At 37.4% G+C, this 17,015-nt stretch overlaps 1 protein-coding gene and 1 long non-coding RNA gene across 5 annotated transcripts in view; one reads left to right on the top strand and one right to left on the bottom strand.

The window, feature by feature from the left end:
• Positions 1-17,015, top strand: part of LOC108508353 (neurabin-2-like) — a 37,247-nt gene that overhangs the window by 4,080 nt on the left and 16,152 nt on the right. For all 3 annotated transcript variants that reach the window (XM_017837099.1, XM_017837105.1, XM_017837114.1), the window contains exons 3-8: positions 10,092-10,224; positions 10,598-10,718; positions 11,239-11,343; positions 11,522-11,642; positions 12,103-12,249; positions 14,013-14,066. In XM_017837099.1, the coding sequence (XP_017692588.1) occupies positions 10,092-10,224; positions 10,598-10,718; positions 11,239-11,343; positions 11,522-11,642; positions 12,103-12,249; positions 14,013-14,066 (681 nt within the window). The remainder of the gene's footprint in view (positions 1-10,091; positions 10,225-10,597; positions 10,719-11,238; positions 11,344-11,521; positions 11,643-12,102; positions 12,250-14,012; positions 14,067-17,015) is intronic.
• Positions 4,513-10,218, bottom strand: LOC108508389. Of its 2 annotated transcripts, none has more exons than XR_001878386.1 (3): positions 10,107-10,218; positions 9,237-9,406; positions 4,513-5,205 (listed from the first exon to the last, which is right to left on the bottom strand). It is a non-coding gene; the product is annotated as an uncharacterized LOC108508389 (long non-coding RNA). The 2 variants fall into 2 exon arrangements; XR_001878385.1 differs by having other exon boundaries at positions 9,223-9,406.

Consider the following 17,015-nt stretch of genomic DNA (forward strand, 5'->3'; position numbering starts at 1 on the left):
TTTAGTAGCAATTGTTAGCAGTTTTCCAGGAAAAACAACGCAGTTCTTGCCATAATGCCCCACTTGGATTTGCAGAATATAGTGTCCTTAATAGCAATATGATCACTGAAGATACTTTTTAGGGCCCTTAAATAGAATCTTGTGATCCTTGCCTTTCTTTATCCCCTGTCAATGATACTTGGCTATATCTTCCCTATTTTGGGTATAGGGATGTCTTTCTGTATGTCATTTTCAATAGGTTTTCCCCCTTTGTTCCTCATGCCTAAGCAATGATTTCTTTTCCTATGTCTGCCTTTTTGCTTCATGTTTTCTATGATACTTAGTGGGAATAAGTCCTGGTATATGGTTTTTGAGGTTTATACTCTGTAAAATAAAGAATTCCAACTTTTTTTTTGCTTACCCAAAATTTTCTTTAGTTGTGTAACTTTAATACCTCATTAGCCTTTTAGAAAATCCCAGTTTTACCTCAAAGAAGGAAATTTCTCTGTCTGACTTTCTGTGTAGATTTTAGTGCATCTTAAATTGGAAGAGAAAAAAATCTGAGTGGTAGCTAGATTATTCCTGGTCCCCACCACAGCTTAGAGCATTGCCATAGTGAGAAATGCATCCTAGTAACTTCCTTTTTCAGCTTTATTTATACTAATAAGTTTGACTAAAATGTGAGTGCCATTTTCAGACCTTCATAGGCACTAGAGAAGAAGGTCTGTGTTCCTCCTCATAGACGCTACTGAGAGAGGCCAGCTTGGCCTTGCATTCTTGCTGTTTTCCTTCTGCACCTCTCTGGTGTTTACAAAAAAACATCTGTGTCTCTTGCAGTTGCTGTTTAGCAGGTGTGTGATAGAGTTGAAGAATTCAAAACATTCAGAAGGTACTGGGCATAAAAAAGCACATTCTCAGATCTTTGAGGTTCTGAAGTGATGGAGCTCTGACCATTGTACTTGATATACACAAAAGAGAAGTTGGATATGTGTGAAGGTAATGCATATAACTTAAGCACAGGCACCTTAGAAACAATATTTATGCTGCAGGATCAAAGGGAATGTGATTAATATTTCTGCTTCAAAATTGCTAGTCAGTTGTAAAATTGGCAAGGCCTTTGAGTAAAAGGAGGAGACTATGCAGCTCCCAGGGGATGTGGAAGGGAGCTAACTCTGTTAGCACTGCATCTGACCCATGATAGAAATCCATGATTGTTGACATCTGTAGCAGGGCTTAAGAACATAATTTGATCTGATAATTTCAGGAAAGATGGAACATAATTACACAAATACTCCCATTATTTTGTGTTGCCCTGTGCCTGTGAAAGCAAGCACAGATGAGACTTTTTAAAAGAAATGTTTCAATTCCATAGAAACTGGTGATAAATGACGTGTGGGAAGATTTCTTATGTGCTGTGGGTAACCCAACTCTCTTTAGTCCTGCTGCTGTTTGATCTTTGCAGACCTTAAGGCACACTATGTCCCGGTTGCTTATTTTATCTACAGTAGTTGAAAGAGTGATGCTGTGCAGTTATTAGCAGAACTTTGCAGAGTGGGTTTGTATTATGGTACCTGAGCAATTTTTAGTCTCTTGTTGCCACATATGAAGCCAGTAAGGAATGTAAAGCACACTCAGCTGCCCAAGGTATTTGCAAGGGAACTGAATTTGTCTTTGTCTTGAAGTTTGCTGAATAAACTGTGTAAACAATCAGTATTGCACAGTGCAAAGAACATCAGGTAACTCTGCTGTCATCCCTTTATATTTCATTTTGCCTTTGTAACGTAGACATTACCTTGAAAGGGTCTAATTAACATAAATGTAATGACTGAGTGCTCTTTGAGATTCGTAATTTTGAAATATTTAGTTGGGAAAACAAATGCCTGTTTTCAAAGTGGCTTCTTGAGTTGTTCTTACCTCTGACTATGTCAAACTTTGTCCTCAAAACCTTTTATAGTACAGTGACTAACTTCTGCAATGATTTATGATCCTTAGAAATTCTGTAGCTCAGGTAAACTGAAAAGATAGTACAGCTACTGTTTGCTTCTGTAAGTCTGTTTAATTATCAGTGTTATCTAGTTCATGTTTCGTGGGAGTGGCTGTTCCCTCCTTTTTGTGAATAATAATATATTTCAAGATTTAGTCAAGAACACAGTTTAAAAAAACCCAAACTAAACAAAACCCAAACCTTCCTAAAGGCGTTACTTTTGTATTGTCACAGTTGAGCAGGAGCTTAAATTTATTTCTTAAGGAAACTGAAAGCAGTTTCGTAGTTTGTGCGTTGTCCTGACCAGTCAAGTATCAGCTGCTTCTGAGAGAATATGGAAATCCTTTATAATATTGCCATTTGTCTTGCACATCAGAATAGATCTGTTTTACATGTAGCTGGGCACAAATGATAACATTGTTCAGGCTGGCCTACTCTTCAGTCTTTTTATTACAAAACTGCTTACTGTGGAAGTTAATGAAGCACTAAATGAAGATAACCTTGAATTAGATTTCCTGTATGACAGCATATCTGTAAATGCTTACCACTTTTAGGAGATGCACAAATTTTCTAGGTCAATGTGTAGATTCTTGAATACTCATTGAATAACAATATTGTAGAGTAGTGCTTCAGCTTCATACAGCCTCTGATTTTTGAGCTGTTAACTTCTGTACTTACGGTTTCATATACTGAAAGGGATACAAAATACACTAAGTAGTAGAAGATACCCAAACCCTGGAGTTTCTTCAGTAATTAGAAAATTGATGACTGGTCAGTTGTTTGTCAGCCATTGCTCAAGCACTTCAGTAAAATACTTCAGTGGTGTTAAGAAACAAGTATGTGATGTGGATGTAAGTGGATGTAGGAAAGTAGAGATTTGATCTGAAAGTAGATTTAAACAGAATTGACTAATATGTGGGAAGTTGTCTGGTCTTTTTTCTTGACACAAATAACGTGAGTGCATTTCCATTGTGCTTTGTTTGGGACCTTTTGCAATGACAATTTTCTTGTTGTAACTGATAGATTTGATTTATTTTGAAGCTCTGTTTATCAACGTTACAACATTAGTAACTTAACATCATAACAACTTCGTGTTATTATCACAAACTCTTCATGGTACTTTTCAGTGACATTTTGCAAAAAGTAACCCTGTTTTGTCCTGCCTGCATCTGAGAGTGTGGCATTCCTGCTGGTTAACAGTATGGGATGTTAAAAACATGGATATTACCTGGAGGAAGAAGGTACATATTTTCACACGTGTGAAATTTTTTTTTGGGGGGGTGAGGAAAGATAATCTTTAAACTCTTACTGAAATTTCAGTTTTCATGTAAGTTAAAAGTTTATTAGGCCTAAATGCATTTAGTTCTGTGTATGGGTTTACCTGGGTTAAAAAGTCCAATATTTCTGATGCCTTTATGGTCCTTATGCTGTTTTGATTCCATAACAGTTGTTTAGCTGTCCAGAAAGAAGCCCTTTCAACTCAAGCTGTCTTTTTTTTTTTTTTTTAATATCATACATTCTCTGTTTAGATTTTTAGGAAATATTTGATATGTAAGTTTTACAATAGTAGATTGATTTGGCATTTCAAGAGTCTTTGGATGAGAGTCCAGAAAGTGCCAGGACATGGGACTGTAGAGCAGAAATCTAAATTGGAACAGAAAAAGTAAAGAATTTCTTTTTATGTCATGGCTCACTGCTGTAGCAGCTTGACTCTTTACTTTAATATGTCAGTGTATTTCTAACTGAATTATTCCACAGATGCAGTTAGATAACATACTAGCTGACCTGTTTGATGTATTTGATTATGCTGTAAAACTATAGAAAAATAAGAGAATGCTGAGATTATGAAGGTCAGGTGAGGTTATCACCTGCCCATCCTCACTCCTTTTTCAGTTCCTCCAGCTTCTAACTAGCAGTGCTAGCAGTTTCACTTAGATTTGATAGGGAGGAAAAAGAGGTTTTTAAAGGTATTTTTAAGGTACTTCTTGATTTGCAGAAAATTAGCACTTGTATCAGAGTTGTGGATTCACATGCTTGCTGAGGGCATGCAGCTTTAGTTTAAATTGCTTGTTCTTTTTGACTTAATGTTAGCTGATCACTTTGTGTGCCCAGCCCGTGCTGTGTTTTTCTCTGAATAGCTGTGGGGAACAGGAGGGAGGAAAGAAGGTGAATAGGAGGCACTTGAGGGTTTCATGGGTGATGCAGTCAGAAGAAACACTGAGGAGGTGTTGAAGGTCAGCAAAGATAAGCAAATTTATGGGAGACAAGTTCATTAGCTCAACAGCTAAGCTGCTGAAAGATTCAGTGTCTTTTTGATGATGATTTCTGTTATTAGCATCTGAGAATACATGACCTAGGCTAGTAAAGAATGAACAGGAAGTAGCTGAAACTTGTTTCTAGTTTACCTTTGGAGAGATGGAAAACTTAATTATCCCTTTCCATATAATTCTAACATAGAAGGTGAACACTAAGAGGGACATCAGATGTGTGCCTCTATTAGCTGAGTACACATTTTGTAACCTTAAGATAAAGGTGCAGTGTTGCAGAATTTTTACAGGGTTCTTATATTTTTATTGAGTAGGAAAGTATTATGCAACATGGCAAATTCTTTACATTTATTTCTCCATCATTTTCTTCTATCACCCTCTGATGCGACTTGGCATAGTGAGATGACCCTTTTTGAATCTGGGGTATTGATCATTGCTAATGACAGTATTAATGCAGATCAGTTAATTGAGTTGATTGGGTGTAACAGGGTTATTTTGTTGTTGTTTCTTCTTATGGTCTTTAGAAAACAGTCAGATGGACACTATTTTTGTGTTAGTTGTTATTCTTTTGAAGTTCCCCATACCAATTTGCTTGCTGTTTAAATTTGATCAGGTCAAGATTTCTGTTTTGGTGAATACTAAATAAATACACATATCTATGTGGATTACCAGGTGTAAACTGAGGGGTACCAAGACACCTGTGAAGCTTATGGATGTTTGTAATTGAATCACTCTCTTTATAAGCAAAGTCAAGGGAGCCAAGATTTTTTGGGTGTGCCCCCTTTTGTGTGGTATTGTGACTAGTTTTTTGATTGTGAGTAGTATTTTGATCATATCCTATTTATTTTGAAGTCTTTCAGTCTCTTTGTCAGTCAGAGAGCAATGCCACCTCAACTGGTGGAGGAGATGGTGGAGGAGTACAACCAGGTCACAGATGGAGATCATGGATCTTCTCTCAACTTCTTCTTTGAATGTCTGAAATGAAAGAAAATCAGTGCTCTGCATCTGAATGGATGCTGTTCTCTGGTTTCAATATTTCTTCCACTGGGATTTAAAAATTAAATACCTGAAAGTGAGAGAATTTCTCCTTCTCGAGTAGGTAGCATAACCTGACTGAAATAGATGCTGTATTGGCTGTCTTGTTCTCTAGCTGGCTCCAGTGATTTTGCTCCTGCAGTGAAATACGGAACTGGAGAATAAATTTTACTGGTTTTATTGAGAATTAGATAGAGAATAATGAGCTTGGCTAAAAACCTGGTTTATTTATGATTAAATTGTCTATGTGAAATTGTCTGTACTGTAGATCCAAAGCAGGGTTTCACTTATGTAAATTGACTTGGCTGGGGCTTTTAAGTCATACAGAGCTGCAAGATCAAAGACATAAATGTGTGCAGCCTGCCTGTATATCAACCTGTTCAACAGTTGCTAACTATTCTGAAAACTTTTTGAAGAAGAGTAAAGGTGTGCAAGATATTTCTCTGTGCTGATTCTGTAATGCTTTTATAGCATCAATTGACTTAAATTAGATACAGACCCTTTTCACTTAAAATATAAAAAGTAGCGGTAATAAAATACTAACCATGTAGCTTTTGGAAATAGAGGGAAGAATGGGTAGTGGTAACAAGATGTCTACTTGAACTGAAGAGGGAGATTGTAAGAGTAAACTGTAGAGTGTACATTATGCTTCAGGTCTACTTCAGTGCTACTCTTTCAAATGATTATTCATGTTTGCCTGGGCACTTCGCATTTTGCCAGGCATCACAAAGGCCATCAATTTGGAAAGCCGAAACTGTTCACTATTAAATAATTTTCCCTGATCTGTAACTTGGGTTTCGAATGTTTGGCTTTACTGAGTGTCAGTAAACTTGCCCGTTCAAAGTGAGCCCCATGTTTCAGAAGTGAGGTGAACCAAGGGGTGTAGCTGTGGCTGGATGTGGAGTCCAGCCAGGGTGTCAGTAACACTCCAGAGCCTCTCTCAGCTGGCAGGTGTTACTGCCTGTGCAGGTGCTCTGAGGCTTTCCAGCAAATACTGCAGTATTACATGAGAATTTTAAAGTGATGCTGATATTGCTTCTGTTCCAAATAGTTGAAAGCCCTTCTGGGCAGTTACTGATTTCTTAATCTTACTGCTTAATTACTTTTGTAATGTTCTGCTTTTCATCGAACACAAACAAATCTATATACTAGAAATGAATGTGGCAGTGAAGGTCTTCGGGCAGTGGTTTATCACTCTGTAGCACTTTCATGCAAGCATTATCACATTTCTGTGATAATGCTGTTTTCTGTGGTAGCACTAAGATGATAAAATGGAGATTTTTAGTTCTCTGTAGTTACAGGAACTCAACAGTAGGATCTCTTAGACAGTAGGCTGCATTGGTGTTCTTTGAGTGCTGACCTTGATGATGTTGATATTAACACCTTCATAGAAGGTGCAAAACTGAGTTGTTCATGTTCAAAAATTTGTTCATTTTCCTGGTGTAAAAAATGCAGCTTGTTCTGTCTCCAAATAAATATGTATGTTCAAGCACTAAGTATATTTGAAAATTTACAGTTATATGTCTTAACAATTTAATTAAAGTAGTTCTTAAAAATTCAGCCCTCTAACAGAATTATTTTTGATTCAAATTAATTTTATTCATTCTGAAGGAAAAAGGTCTTGAGTGTAAAAGGAAATTATTTTTTCAGATAGTTTGACAGGATTAAAAAGTTATTAATGTTAGGGCAACCTGGATATATAACAAACTATGATAAAAGGCTTGTAAAATTCACATGGTTTCCACAGTAAAATTAATCTCTTTTCTCCTATGTCATGACAATCACTTGTGTTTGCTAAATAATATCTTTTAAAAATACTACTTGCACACTAATAATTTTATGATCTCTGGCTAGCAGTGGCTTCTGAATAGTAAGATTAGAATTTCTTTTGTCTGTAATGCATTTGATTCAGTGACTAAACCCTGCCAGACACAGTGCAGGGATGAACATGTTTAGCTTTCTCATCAATCTTCTAAACTGTGAACTTATATTACTTATTATCCACATTTTAACTGTGTATAAATGTTACTTTTGCTACTTTGCGAGGACAACTTGCTGAACTGTTTTGCATTTTCTATATTAGTAACAACATTTTTACCATTTCTGGCTCATAAAAGATGAATATCATGTTATGATTCCACATGTACACAATAAAAATTTCTGTCTTTTTCCCTTGACTCTTTGGTCATAGTTTTTGTAGTGTTCTTTTGCTTTTCTTTCTGTTATTGCAGTGTTTGGCTTCTGGTTATAAGTTTTGGTTTTCCTCTGTTCCTTGTAAACTGATGTTTTTCTTAAAAGTCTGAAGTTAGGAGGGGGGTATATTGTTCTTACCATTTTGAAATGGGGCTACCTTTTTTAGTTGTGAGGTTGTGGTTTTTAGAATATTATCTAAATGTTCTCATACACTTCCATCTGTTACTTAAAAGTATGAATTCTTTCTCTTAGTGAATTATTCAGAATTGATTTCAGCTAAGCTTTACTTAAAAAGCTGCAAAAAGTACGCATAAATATTAGTAGTCTTCATTTGCATAGATATATTTGTGCTGTTGTTTTATTAATAACAATTATATACATCACTGGAACCTAAGGCACCACTAGTTTTAAATTCTATTATCCACTCCCAGTAGATGATCAATTCCTATGATCAATTTTGTATCAAAATTAGCAAATTCCATGAGACTCCTAAGTACGGTTCTATTACTTTTAAGTTGGAAAAATAATAAATAATTTTTAGAAGTTCTAGAAATGTTTTAGTGCTGGTAGCCCAAGACTTGCAGCATATGTAATGCTATTGCTATGGTGCAACTTTGCTTCCCCCAAGTTTCTAGTGCTTTATAAATTATTGTGCAAGGAATTAGTCATCCCTGCGGTAATGTAATTCTTCAGTAGATAGTGGCTACTTGCATCATCTTCTGCTTTGTGAGTTAGACCACTGAGTTATAAAGAATAAGGAAAATATAGTTGTCACTGTCTCCCAAATGAACTCCTGCCATTGTCCACATTTTGCTCATTCAGCCATTTGACAGTTAGTGACCTTTGACATTTTAGTCATACTATTAAGACTAGATTATATGTATACTAATTTATAAGCAAACTTGATGTTTTTCATGCCCTGGTATTTGATTTGTTCTCAAGAACTCAAATATTCTCACTAAGAAATTATTACTTGTTCCCTCATGAACTTCTTTTTTATTATCAGTTTAAAATTCATCTTATTATAACTTGACTATATTTTTAGAGAGATTGCTTTTTCTATTGGGATGGAAAGGAAGCAAACTAGACTGGTTTTGTTCCAAAGGGAGAATAATGCTTCATGAAATGTCCTATTTACTGATTTGGGGACTAAGAAGGGTGATTAAAGAACTTGGGAACTTGGCCACCTTTTTCTGATAATAATAGAGTAAGGGTACTTTAGACCATTTAGATGGTTTTCTTTGTCTGTTTTGCAGATTTATTCTGTAAAGTTCATGGAAGACATACTGTAAGTGTGACCCTTGTTGTCCAGTTGTGTCTGGTTGTTTCCTACTGATGTCTGTAAATAGTCAAAAGGTGTTTATTAACCTTTTCTGCAAGATTTAGGAAGAACAACTTTTGTGTTAAAGTTCCTTTATTGGGGGAAACATAAGACTTCTGAAAGTGGGTTTCTTCCTTCCCTTTCAGCCAAGTGGATCTAATCTTGCTTACTTACTGGACCGACTATATGGCCGTGCCACGTTTCAGGAGTAGATGTTTTGCAGGGTTTGGGAAGAGTGTGTGAAACTGATCTCCAGCTGGAGTCTGAAGGGAAAGCAGTAACTCCCCATGGGAAATAGTGTAACTATTAGTTGCTTTTTCATAACCTGTTTCAATAACTGCTTTTCTGTGTCTGAGGCTACTGCCATGCAGAGCTAACACATATACCAGTGAATGTAAATTCACAGGGAAAATGTTAATTACGGTTAATGTTGTCTTACTTACATGATTGCAGTTACCTGTCTACGTAGTCTTAGTGGCAAAATACAAAAATTGCAGAAATTTAGTGGGCCAGTGTAAATGAACTTTGTGTCAGCACTGCATGTTCTTGATTAGGGAGATGGCTGCTGCAGCTGCAATCCGTAACTGTTTTTTGTCTTACAGTGATGTTGAATAAAACACTCGGGGCCTGCAAAACATTTAGCAGAGAAACCTTGTTTTTAAAGATAAGCGGGGTGGTATATTATTTTTCCTTTTTTTCCCCTAAGTTATTAATTTAAATACAGTCAATGAACATGCTGATGTTTAAAATTAACCCTGTTACATGTACCTCATTCTTCCTTTGTAGATTTCTGCCTTAATTTGTGTTGTTTGTTTATCTCTTTATTTTTAACAGTCCAGAAATTCAGTTGGAGTGATTACTAAAAATAGTAATGTATGTAGCAAGGCATTTCCTTTTCCTGGGAAACTGCGTGATTCCCTTGCAAAATCAGAAAACTACATCTGTTTGAAACACTGCAATTGGCAGATGGTGTGGGGGGAGGGAAGAAGAGAGGAAGGATTTGGTGGAATGTAGTCCTAAAAAAAAAAGTCACACTGTATCAAGAGGAGATAACTGATTTCTTTTAACTGTTTTGTACATTTACAACACAAAATGTGTTTATGAAATTGTTTTGAAACTTTTAAAATGTTACTTTTGTGCAAGTTGAAAACTATCTGACAGCAGCAGTATTTGCTAAACCGATAGTTGTTTAGAAAATGAGATCTCTGAAAGTACCACTTTAATTCCTTACTGATTGTGCTTGTCTTTCAATTATATGATGTTTGAAAGGAGGTGAGAAAACATTAAAAAAGTTTTCTGTTACCTTTCTTAGGTTTTCAGTACTTACTCAAATGAAGACTATGATAGACGTAATGAAGAAGTTGACCCTGTGGCAGCCTCAGCTGAGTATGAACTTGAGAAAAGGGTGGAAAAGATGGAAGTATTTCCTGTGGAAATTGAAAAAGGTGCAAATCAAACCTTGAACATTTGCAATAGATACTATGTGAACAAAAGATAAAGCCATTTAAAACTATATTCCCAGAACTTAGCTCTTGAATTTTTGAATGTTTGTCTAGGCTTTAATTGTGTGGCTATTTCTGTTGAATTTGGTGAATGTTAACTGGACAGGCCTCTGCTAAGTGCAAATTGTCATACTGAATTGAAGTTAGGAACAAAAACGCTCTTAGTACTATCATCTAAGTATAAAATATGTTGTCTTTTTCAGGGTTTTTTGGGGGTTTTTTGTGGGAAGGACTTGAAATGCTTTGAAACAACTCAGTACTGCTAACTGTTACATTATGTGTCATGCAACTAATGTTGGATTTTTGAATCCCTTAGGTGACAGGGGTCTGGGCATCAGTATCATTGGAATGGGAGTTGGTGCTGATCAGGGACTGGAAAAACTAGGTATTTTTGTAAAAACAATAACAGATGGTGGAGCTGCTCAGAGGGATGGACGGTGAGGTTTTTTTTTATTGAATTGATTATGCTTTTTACAGATTTGTAACTGATCCCAATTACTTTTATTAGATATGCTGAATACTGTGAATAAAAGTACAAAAGCTGAATGCAGCTGAGTGATTATTACATTCCTGCTTTATCTTAATTTTTTTTAAAATGGGGAATTATTTCTTATAGGACATTTTTGATAAGTAAGTGTAGATCTGCTTACAGCATATATAAGAAAAGGTTGGCATGAGCCCTTGTGTAGAAGTACCACAAAATCGTGTTAATACCCCAGGACACCAATCACTGTGTAAATAGTATAAAAGATATCAAGTCTAATACTGTGTAAATTTTAATTTGTGATTTGCATAGTAACTGAAGATCAGGAGACTGTTTTTAAGCAATGAATTCCAATGGGCTCAGAATTTGTCCTTATAAATACTAGTGAGTTTTAAGTGATATTTGTCAAAAATACTTCAAGCCAAAATATTATTATTATTTAACTGATAGCTAAGCATTTCTTTATTTTGCAGAATTCAAGTAAATGATCAGATTGTTGAGGTTGATGGCATCAGTCTGGTGGGAGTTACTCAGTTCTTTGCAGCCACTGTATTAAAGAACACCAAGGGCACAGTGAGGTACGTACGTTTTTTATGAAATAACACTTCGGTTTTGTCATTTTTCATTCACGGAGAATACAAAACCATAATATGAAGAATTTGCAAGGATTCTATCGAAGGCAACAGTATGGCAAACTCATTTCTTAAGCATATCTAATGATTTTTTGCTGGAAGATAATTTGTTTTTCTCCTGTAGGTTTCTGATTGGGAGAGAGAAGCCAGGGGCTGAGAGTGAAGTAGCCCGTCTCATTAGTGAGACCTTAGAGCAAGAGAGATGTCTGTATGAGCAGCACTACGCTCATGATGATACAGAGCAGGTAAAACATCCTACAGACTTACATGTTTTTAAAAGTACATGATTTCCACTACGCACAATAACTTCTGCTAATGGAACAAATGTGGTTTTTAAATGAAACTGAAGCAGAAAAGGATAAAACAGACAACTTGTTAAAAACAGGAAAATACAAACTTAATATATTACTGTTCTTCAGGCACATGATTTTGACTTTATCAATAATCCAAAAATATATTTTTAACTATCAGCTGTGTGTAATTGTTTTGTGCATGTTTTACTTTGCTCTCTTTTGTGAAACTTTAATGAAGGTGTTTGCAATTCATCTTTAACATTATCAGAGGTGCAAGAAAATAAAAAGGAATAGTAATTAGTCAAGAAAAGTTTTGCAGCTGTTTGGATTCCTTGATTGTGTGCTTTGGTTGTTGCTGCCATAATGCAAAAGTGTGTGTGCGTTACAGAATGTCATTTTTTGATTTTGTCAGGATGATGACTATGATGATGATGAAGAGGATACATATGAGTCACATTTACATGGGAAATCTGTAGAAGTTTTTGATCTTCCTGAAAACGAAGACATTGGTTTACTACTGGATATGGATTCAGCAGAGTCTCTTCTTAAATTTAAAGAGGTGTTGTGGCAGTTTCTTGAATATTCTTTGCACTGGGGAGCATCTGAACCTTGTAGGACTTGGATATAATGTCCTTCATGTCCCTCTCATGGTTTTGGGTTTGTTTTTTCCCAACATCACCAGCAAATCTTTCTGTTTTGTCCATTGAAATGTAGATCTTCTGTTATTTTTTTATCCCAGTTTCCCTATGCATATGTACATTAAGTGGTCTGTTGATTTAAATTAAATTTAAAAAAGCCCTTGGAAATAGACATTAGAACCCAGCACTGCTCTGTGCTTGTTATGTCTGAACATTGCATGAGATAGATAGGATGCTTCTCTTAGTTCTTCTTTGACCCACTGCCCTTTGCATGTATTTGCTGCACAGCAGAATGGCTTTAGCTGCAGAGGAGAGCATGGGGGGCAAGTATGCCCATTCTGAATGGTCTCAAGTGTTGTTGTGAGATGTCCTTCAGGAAGACAAGATATACATATCTAATCTCTCATTTTAGTCCCTGCAGTCTTCTAGGAAATCTCTGTGTACGTAAAAGCACTTGATTCTGTAGGTAGGCACGTTTTTGGCTTGGAGGGTGTTTTTATGGTGTATTTTTTAGAAGTAGTGGATTTGCAAACCCAATAGGGCATTCCAGACTGTGAATTGCAACTTAATATAATTGGAAATAATATAGTTCCCTTTTCCCAAGGTTTTTATAAAGGAGCATATTTGCTTTATTCAGGGCTGTGGGATTTAGTCAGGGATTTAAGTGGTACAATCGTTTGGCATTTAGGAGTCTAGGCTTCTTTGGTAGAATTAAGTGCCTGTCATTTTCACTCTGGGAGGAGAAAAATATACTGCAGAGAAACTGTTTTGTCAAATGCCATTTGGTGCTACATCAGCTTATTTTTGTGAAGGATTGGTGTTTTGCAGATCTCTTAAAGTTTGTTCTCTTGATAATATTGATGATGTCATTGAGGAAGTAGAAATTGCAGGCTGTTGATCTCTAGAGAACATTTACAATTTTTCTAGGTTAAGAAGCATAATAGTAGGCTGCAGTGTCTTTTGCTAAGTGCTGTATTTATTTGGGATGGAATTATATTCTCATCTAGAATCATTACTGTGCTGTTACTAACATAATCTAAATGAAGAATAGTCATGGATTCCCTAGTTTTAATTGTGTTTGGTACACCATGCCTTGCCAAAAAAAAAACCCACAGGGTTACAGATGGAAAGTGAGATACAAGAAATAATTAATACTTGTTAAAAAAAATCTTTACATTTGGCTTACATGTAGCTTTTCCATTTCCAATAATCCTATAAAGATTTGTGGTGTAAAAATACATGGTTTAATTTTAAAACCAGCACGTTTATTTATAAGCACTGAATGTAAAAATATTTAGTACTGTTAAATTTTTACTTGAGTCTGTGTACCAGTTGTCATCATAAGTGCATTGCTGCCTTATCATTTTCCTGGCACATTGAAACATTATTTTAATCTCCTCGGTTTTCTCAATATGTAGACAACAATGTGGGATTTTTAACAATCGGAGGTTATGTATTGATTACCATGGAACTTTTTGGGGGGTTAATTTGAGCTAGTTTTGGTTTGGTTTTGGGGTTTTTTTAATAAAAGCTCATGATTACTTCTATAATTGATAAATAATTAAGTTGACTTGATGCCACTATAAAAATGGTTTGCAGAAAAAGGGAATCATGGAGAAATTCTTAAAACTAGCATTTCACATGTAATTTTTTGTACTCATACAATTTCTTTCCTTTATTTCAGCTGCAATTAAAACATGCAGTAACAGTAGCTGAAGTGAGTCAATTGAAGGAGAAAGTAAGTTTTCAAAGAGTCTTATTATTTGGTTGGGTGGGTTTTTGTTGGGTGGTTTGCTTTGGGATTTTTCTTATTTCTGTGGCTACTGATTTTACCAGGAATAAGCTGAATAGAGAAGGCAGAATCCATTTAGGCTTTAGGAACCTTCAGTGTTGTGCTAGACAGACTAAGCTGAAGAGCTACGCTCAAATTAAAAATAAAGAAAAAATACAACAAAACCTACACAAACCAGTAAAAAAATCCTGCCCCAAAATCCCCTCTGTGCCATTACAAAATGAATGATTCAGTATTACTACGTAGAGTAGCTGAATATAGTGGAGTACTGTATGAAACAAGCTCCTAAACAAATATGAGAACATTATCACTGGATAAAACTTGGCTAATTTGAGTTTAGATTTGGTTCTTGCAGACAATGGTTTGTGGCTGTCTTTCTGTTACCAGAAAGTTATTTCTGTTATCCTGTTTCCCCTCTTTCCATCCTCAAATTTCTGACCTGCTCTGGGCAGAGAGTTTGTTTCAGCTTTTTTTTTTGGTGAGGATTCATTCAATGCTTATGCTTATTCTGAGAAAGGCCTGTCAGGCCTTATCCTGTCAGGCCCCATAGATTCTCATTCTTTTTTACTGCTTTTTCCACTGATGCAGATTTGTGTGTGGCCTTTTTCTGGAAATATTACTTGTGGGAGAGCAGCTTCTTTTATTCCATTTTCCATCTGTGTTGCCTTGCTCAGAAATGCATACCTTAGGACAAGCTGCAGCACATTGCTGGGAGCAGGTAGCAAGTGGGGAGGGGATAGTGCTTCAGATTGCAATAATTTTCAATAGCAGTATCTATTGGGGTCTTTCGTGCACTCTGCAACTGTTGAGAGCTGCAAGTGTAGAGAGGCAAGGCAGACAAAACTACTTGGCGATATGATAGTTCCAGTTTTGATTTCCAACAGTGCTCCTTGTCTTTGCAGTATTCTTGAAATTTGGCCCCACTGGGTTGCCAAAAAACTGTTGGAAATGTCGGTGTTAGTACAACTTACAGCCCCACTTTTAATTCAAGACATTCTTAGTCTTTCAACATCTCTGTTCCATCAGCAGGTGATCTTAACTGGCTTCAAAAGCAGTGATTTCCTCATTGTAAAAGTGAGGACACTTACAAACTAGGCTGTATCTTGTCTGTCTACTTTTATAATGTGGCTTCTGTCCAGCTGAAGGGGTGGCATCCCTTTTGTTTATCGAGGGAATGTTTGGTTGTTTTGTACATTAGCTCAAGGAAAGCAAACCGTGTGTATGTCATCATTTATTAGGAAGACCAATGTTACAGAATCACAGAACATGCCAAGTTGGAAGAGACCCGTAAGGATCAAGTTCAACTCCTTGCCCTACACAGGACCGTCCCCAAGAGTCACACCATGTGCCTGAGAGCATTGTCCAAATGCTTCTTTTGAACTCTGGCAGTCTTGGTGCTGTGACCACTTCCCTGGGGAGCCTGTTCCAGCATCCAACCACCCTCTAAGTGAAGAACCTCTTTTTAATATCCAACCTAAACCTTCCTGGACGCAACTTCAGGCCATTCCCTGGGGTTCTGTAACTGGTCACCACAGAGAAGAGATCAATGCCTGCCCCTCCTCTTCCACTCACAAGGAAGTTGTAACTGCAATGAGGTCTCCCCTCAGTCTCCTCCAACTGAACATACCATGTGCCCTCAGCTGTTCCTCACCGACTTCCCCTCAAGGCCCTTCACCACCTTCGTTACCCTCCTTTGGACACTCTCTAGTATCTTAATGTCTTTCTTATATTGTGGTGCCCAAAACTGTGCACAGTATTCAAGGTGAGACCGCCCCAGTGCAGAGCAGAGCGGGACAATCCCCTTCCTTGACCGGCTGGCGATGCTGGGCCTGATGCCCCTCAGGACACAGTTTGCCCTCCTGGCCGCCAGGGCACTGCTGACTCATACTCAGCTTGCCATTGACCAGGACTCCCAGGTTCTTTTCCATGGCACTGCTTTCCAGCATCTCATTCCCCAGTCTGTCTGTACATCTGAGGTTGCCCCATCCCAGGTGCAGAATCCAACACTTTCCCTTGCTGAACTTCATGTGGTTGATAATTGCCCAGCCCTCTAATTTGTCCAGGTCTCTCTGCAGGGCCTTTGAGGGAGTCAACAGCTCCTCCCAGTTTTGTGTCATCTCCAGACTTGCTTAATATTCCTTCCAGTCCTGTCTCCAAGTCACATATGAAGATGTTGAAGAGCACAGGGCCCAAGATGGAGCCCTGTGGCACCCCAGTAGTGACAGGTTTCCAGTCTGATGTTACCCCATTCACTATTACCCTCTGTGCTCGACCCGTGAGCCAATTGCTCACCCACCACATGATGTGTTTATCCACCTGTGTGCTGGACAGTTTGTCCAGCAGGATACTGTGAGAGACAGTATCCAAAGCTTTACTGAAATCCAAAAAGATGACATCAGCTGGCTTCTCTGGATCAGCTAGGTGGGTTACCCTGTCATAAAAGGAAATCAGATTTAATAAGCAGGACTTTGCTGTCATGAAGCCGTGCTGGCTGTGACCAATGACTGCGTTGTCTTTCATGTTTTTTTCAATACCTCCCAGAATAATCTTCTCCATAACTTTACCAGGCACTGAGGTGAGACTGACAGGCCTGTAGTTTCCAGGGATCTCCTTCTTGCCCTCCTTGAAAATCGAGACAACATTCACCAGCTTCCAATCAGCTGGGACCCATCCAGATTCCCAAGCCACTCAAAAATCGTCAAGAGGGGCTTTGAGATGACATCAGCAGCTCTTTGAGGATTCTGGGATGAATCCCGTCAGGCCCCATAGATTTGTAGGGATCCAGCTGGAGCAGCAGATCCTGCACAATTTCAGAGTCAACTGGGAGTTGATGATTCTCTCAGTCATGGTCCTCCAGCTCAGGGCACTGAGACCCCCATGGTCCATCATCCGTGT

Source organism: Lepidothrix coronata, unplaced genomic scaffold, assembly GCF_001604755.1.
Source record: "Lepidothrix coronata isolate B3197 unplaced genomic scaffold, Lepidothrix_coronata-1.0 Scaffold7, whole genome shotgun sequence".
Classification (NCBI taxonomy): domain Eukaryota; kingdom Metazoa; phylum Chordata; class Aves; order Passeriformes; family Pipridae; genus Lepidothrix; species Lepidothrix coronata.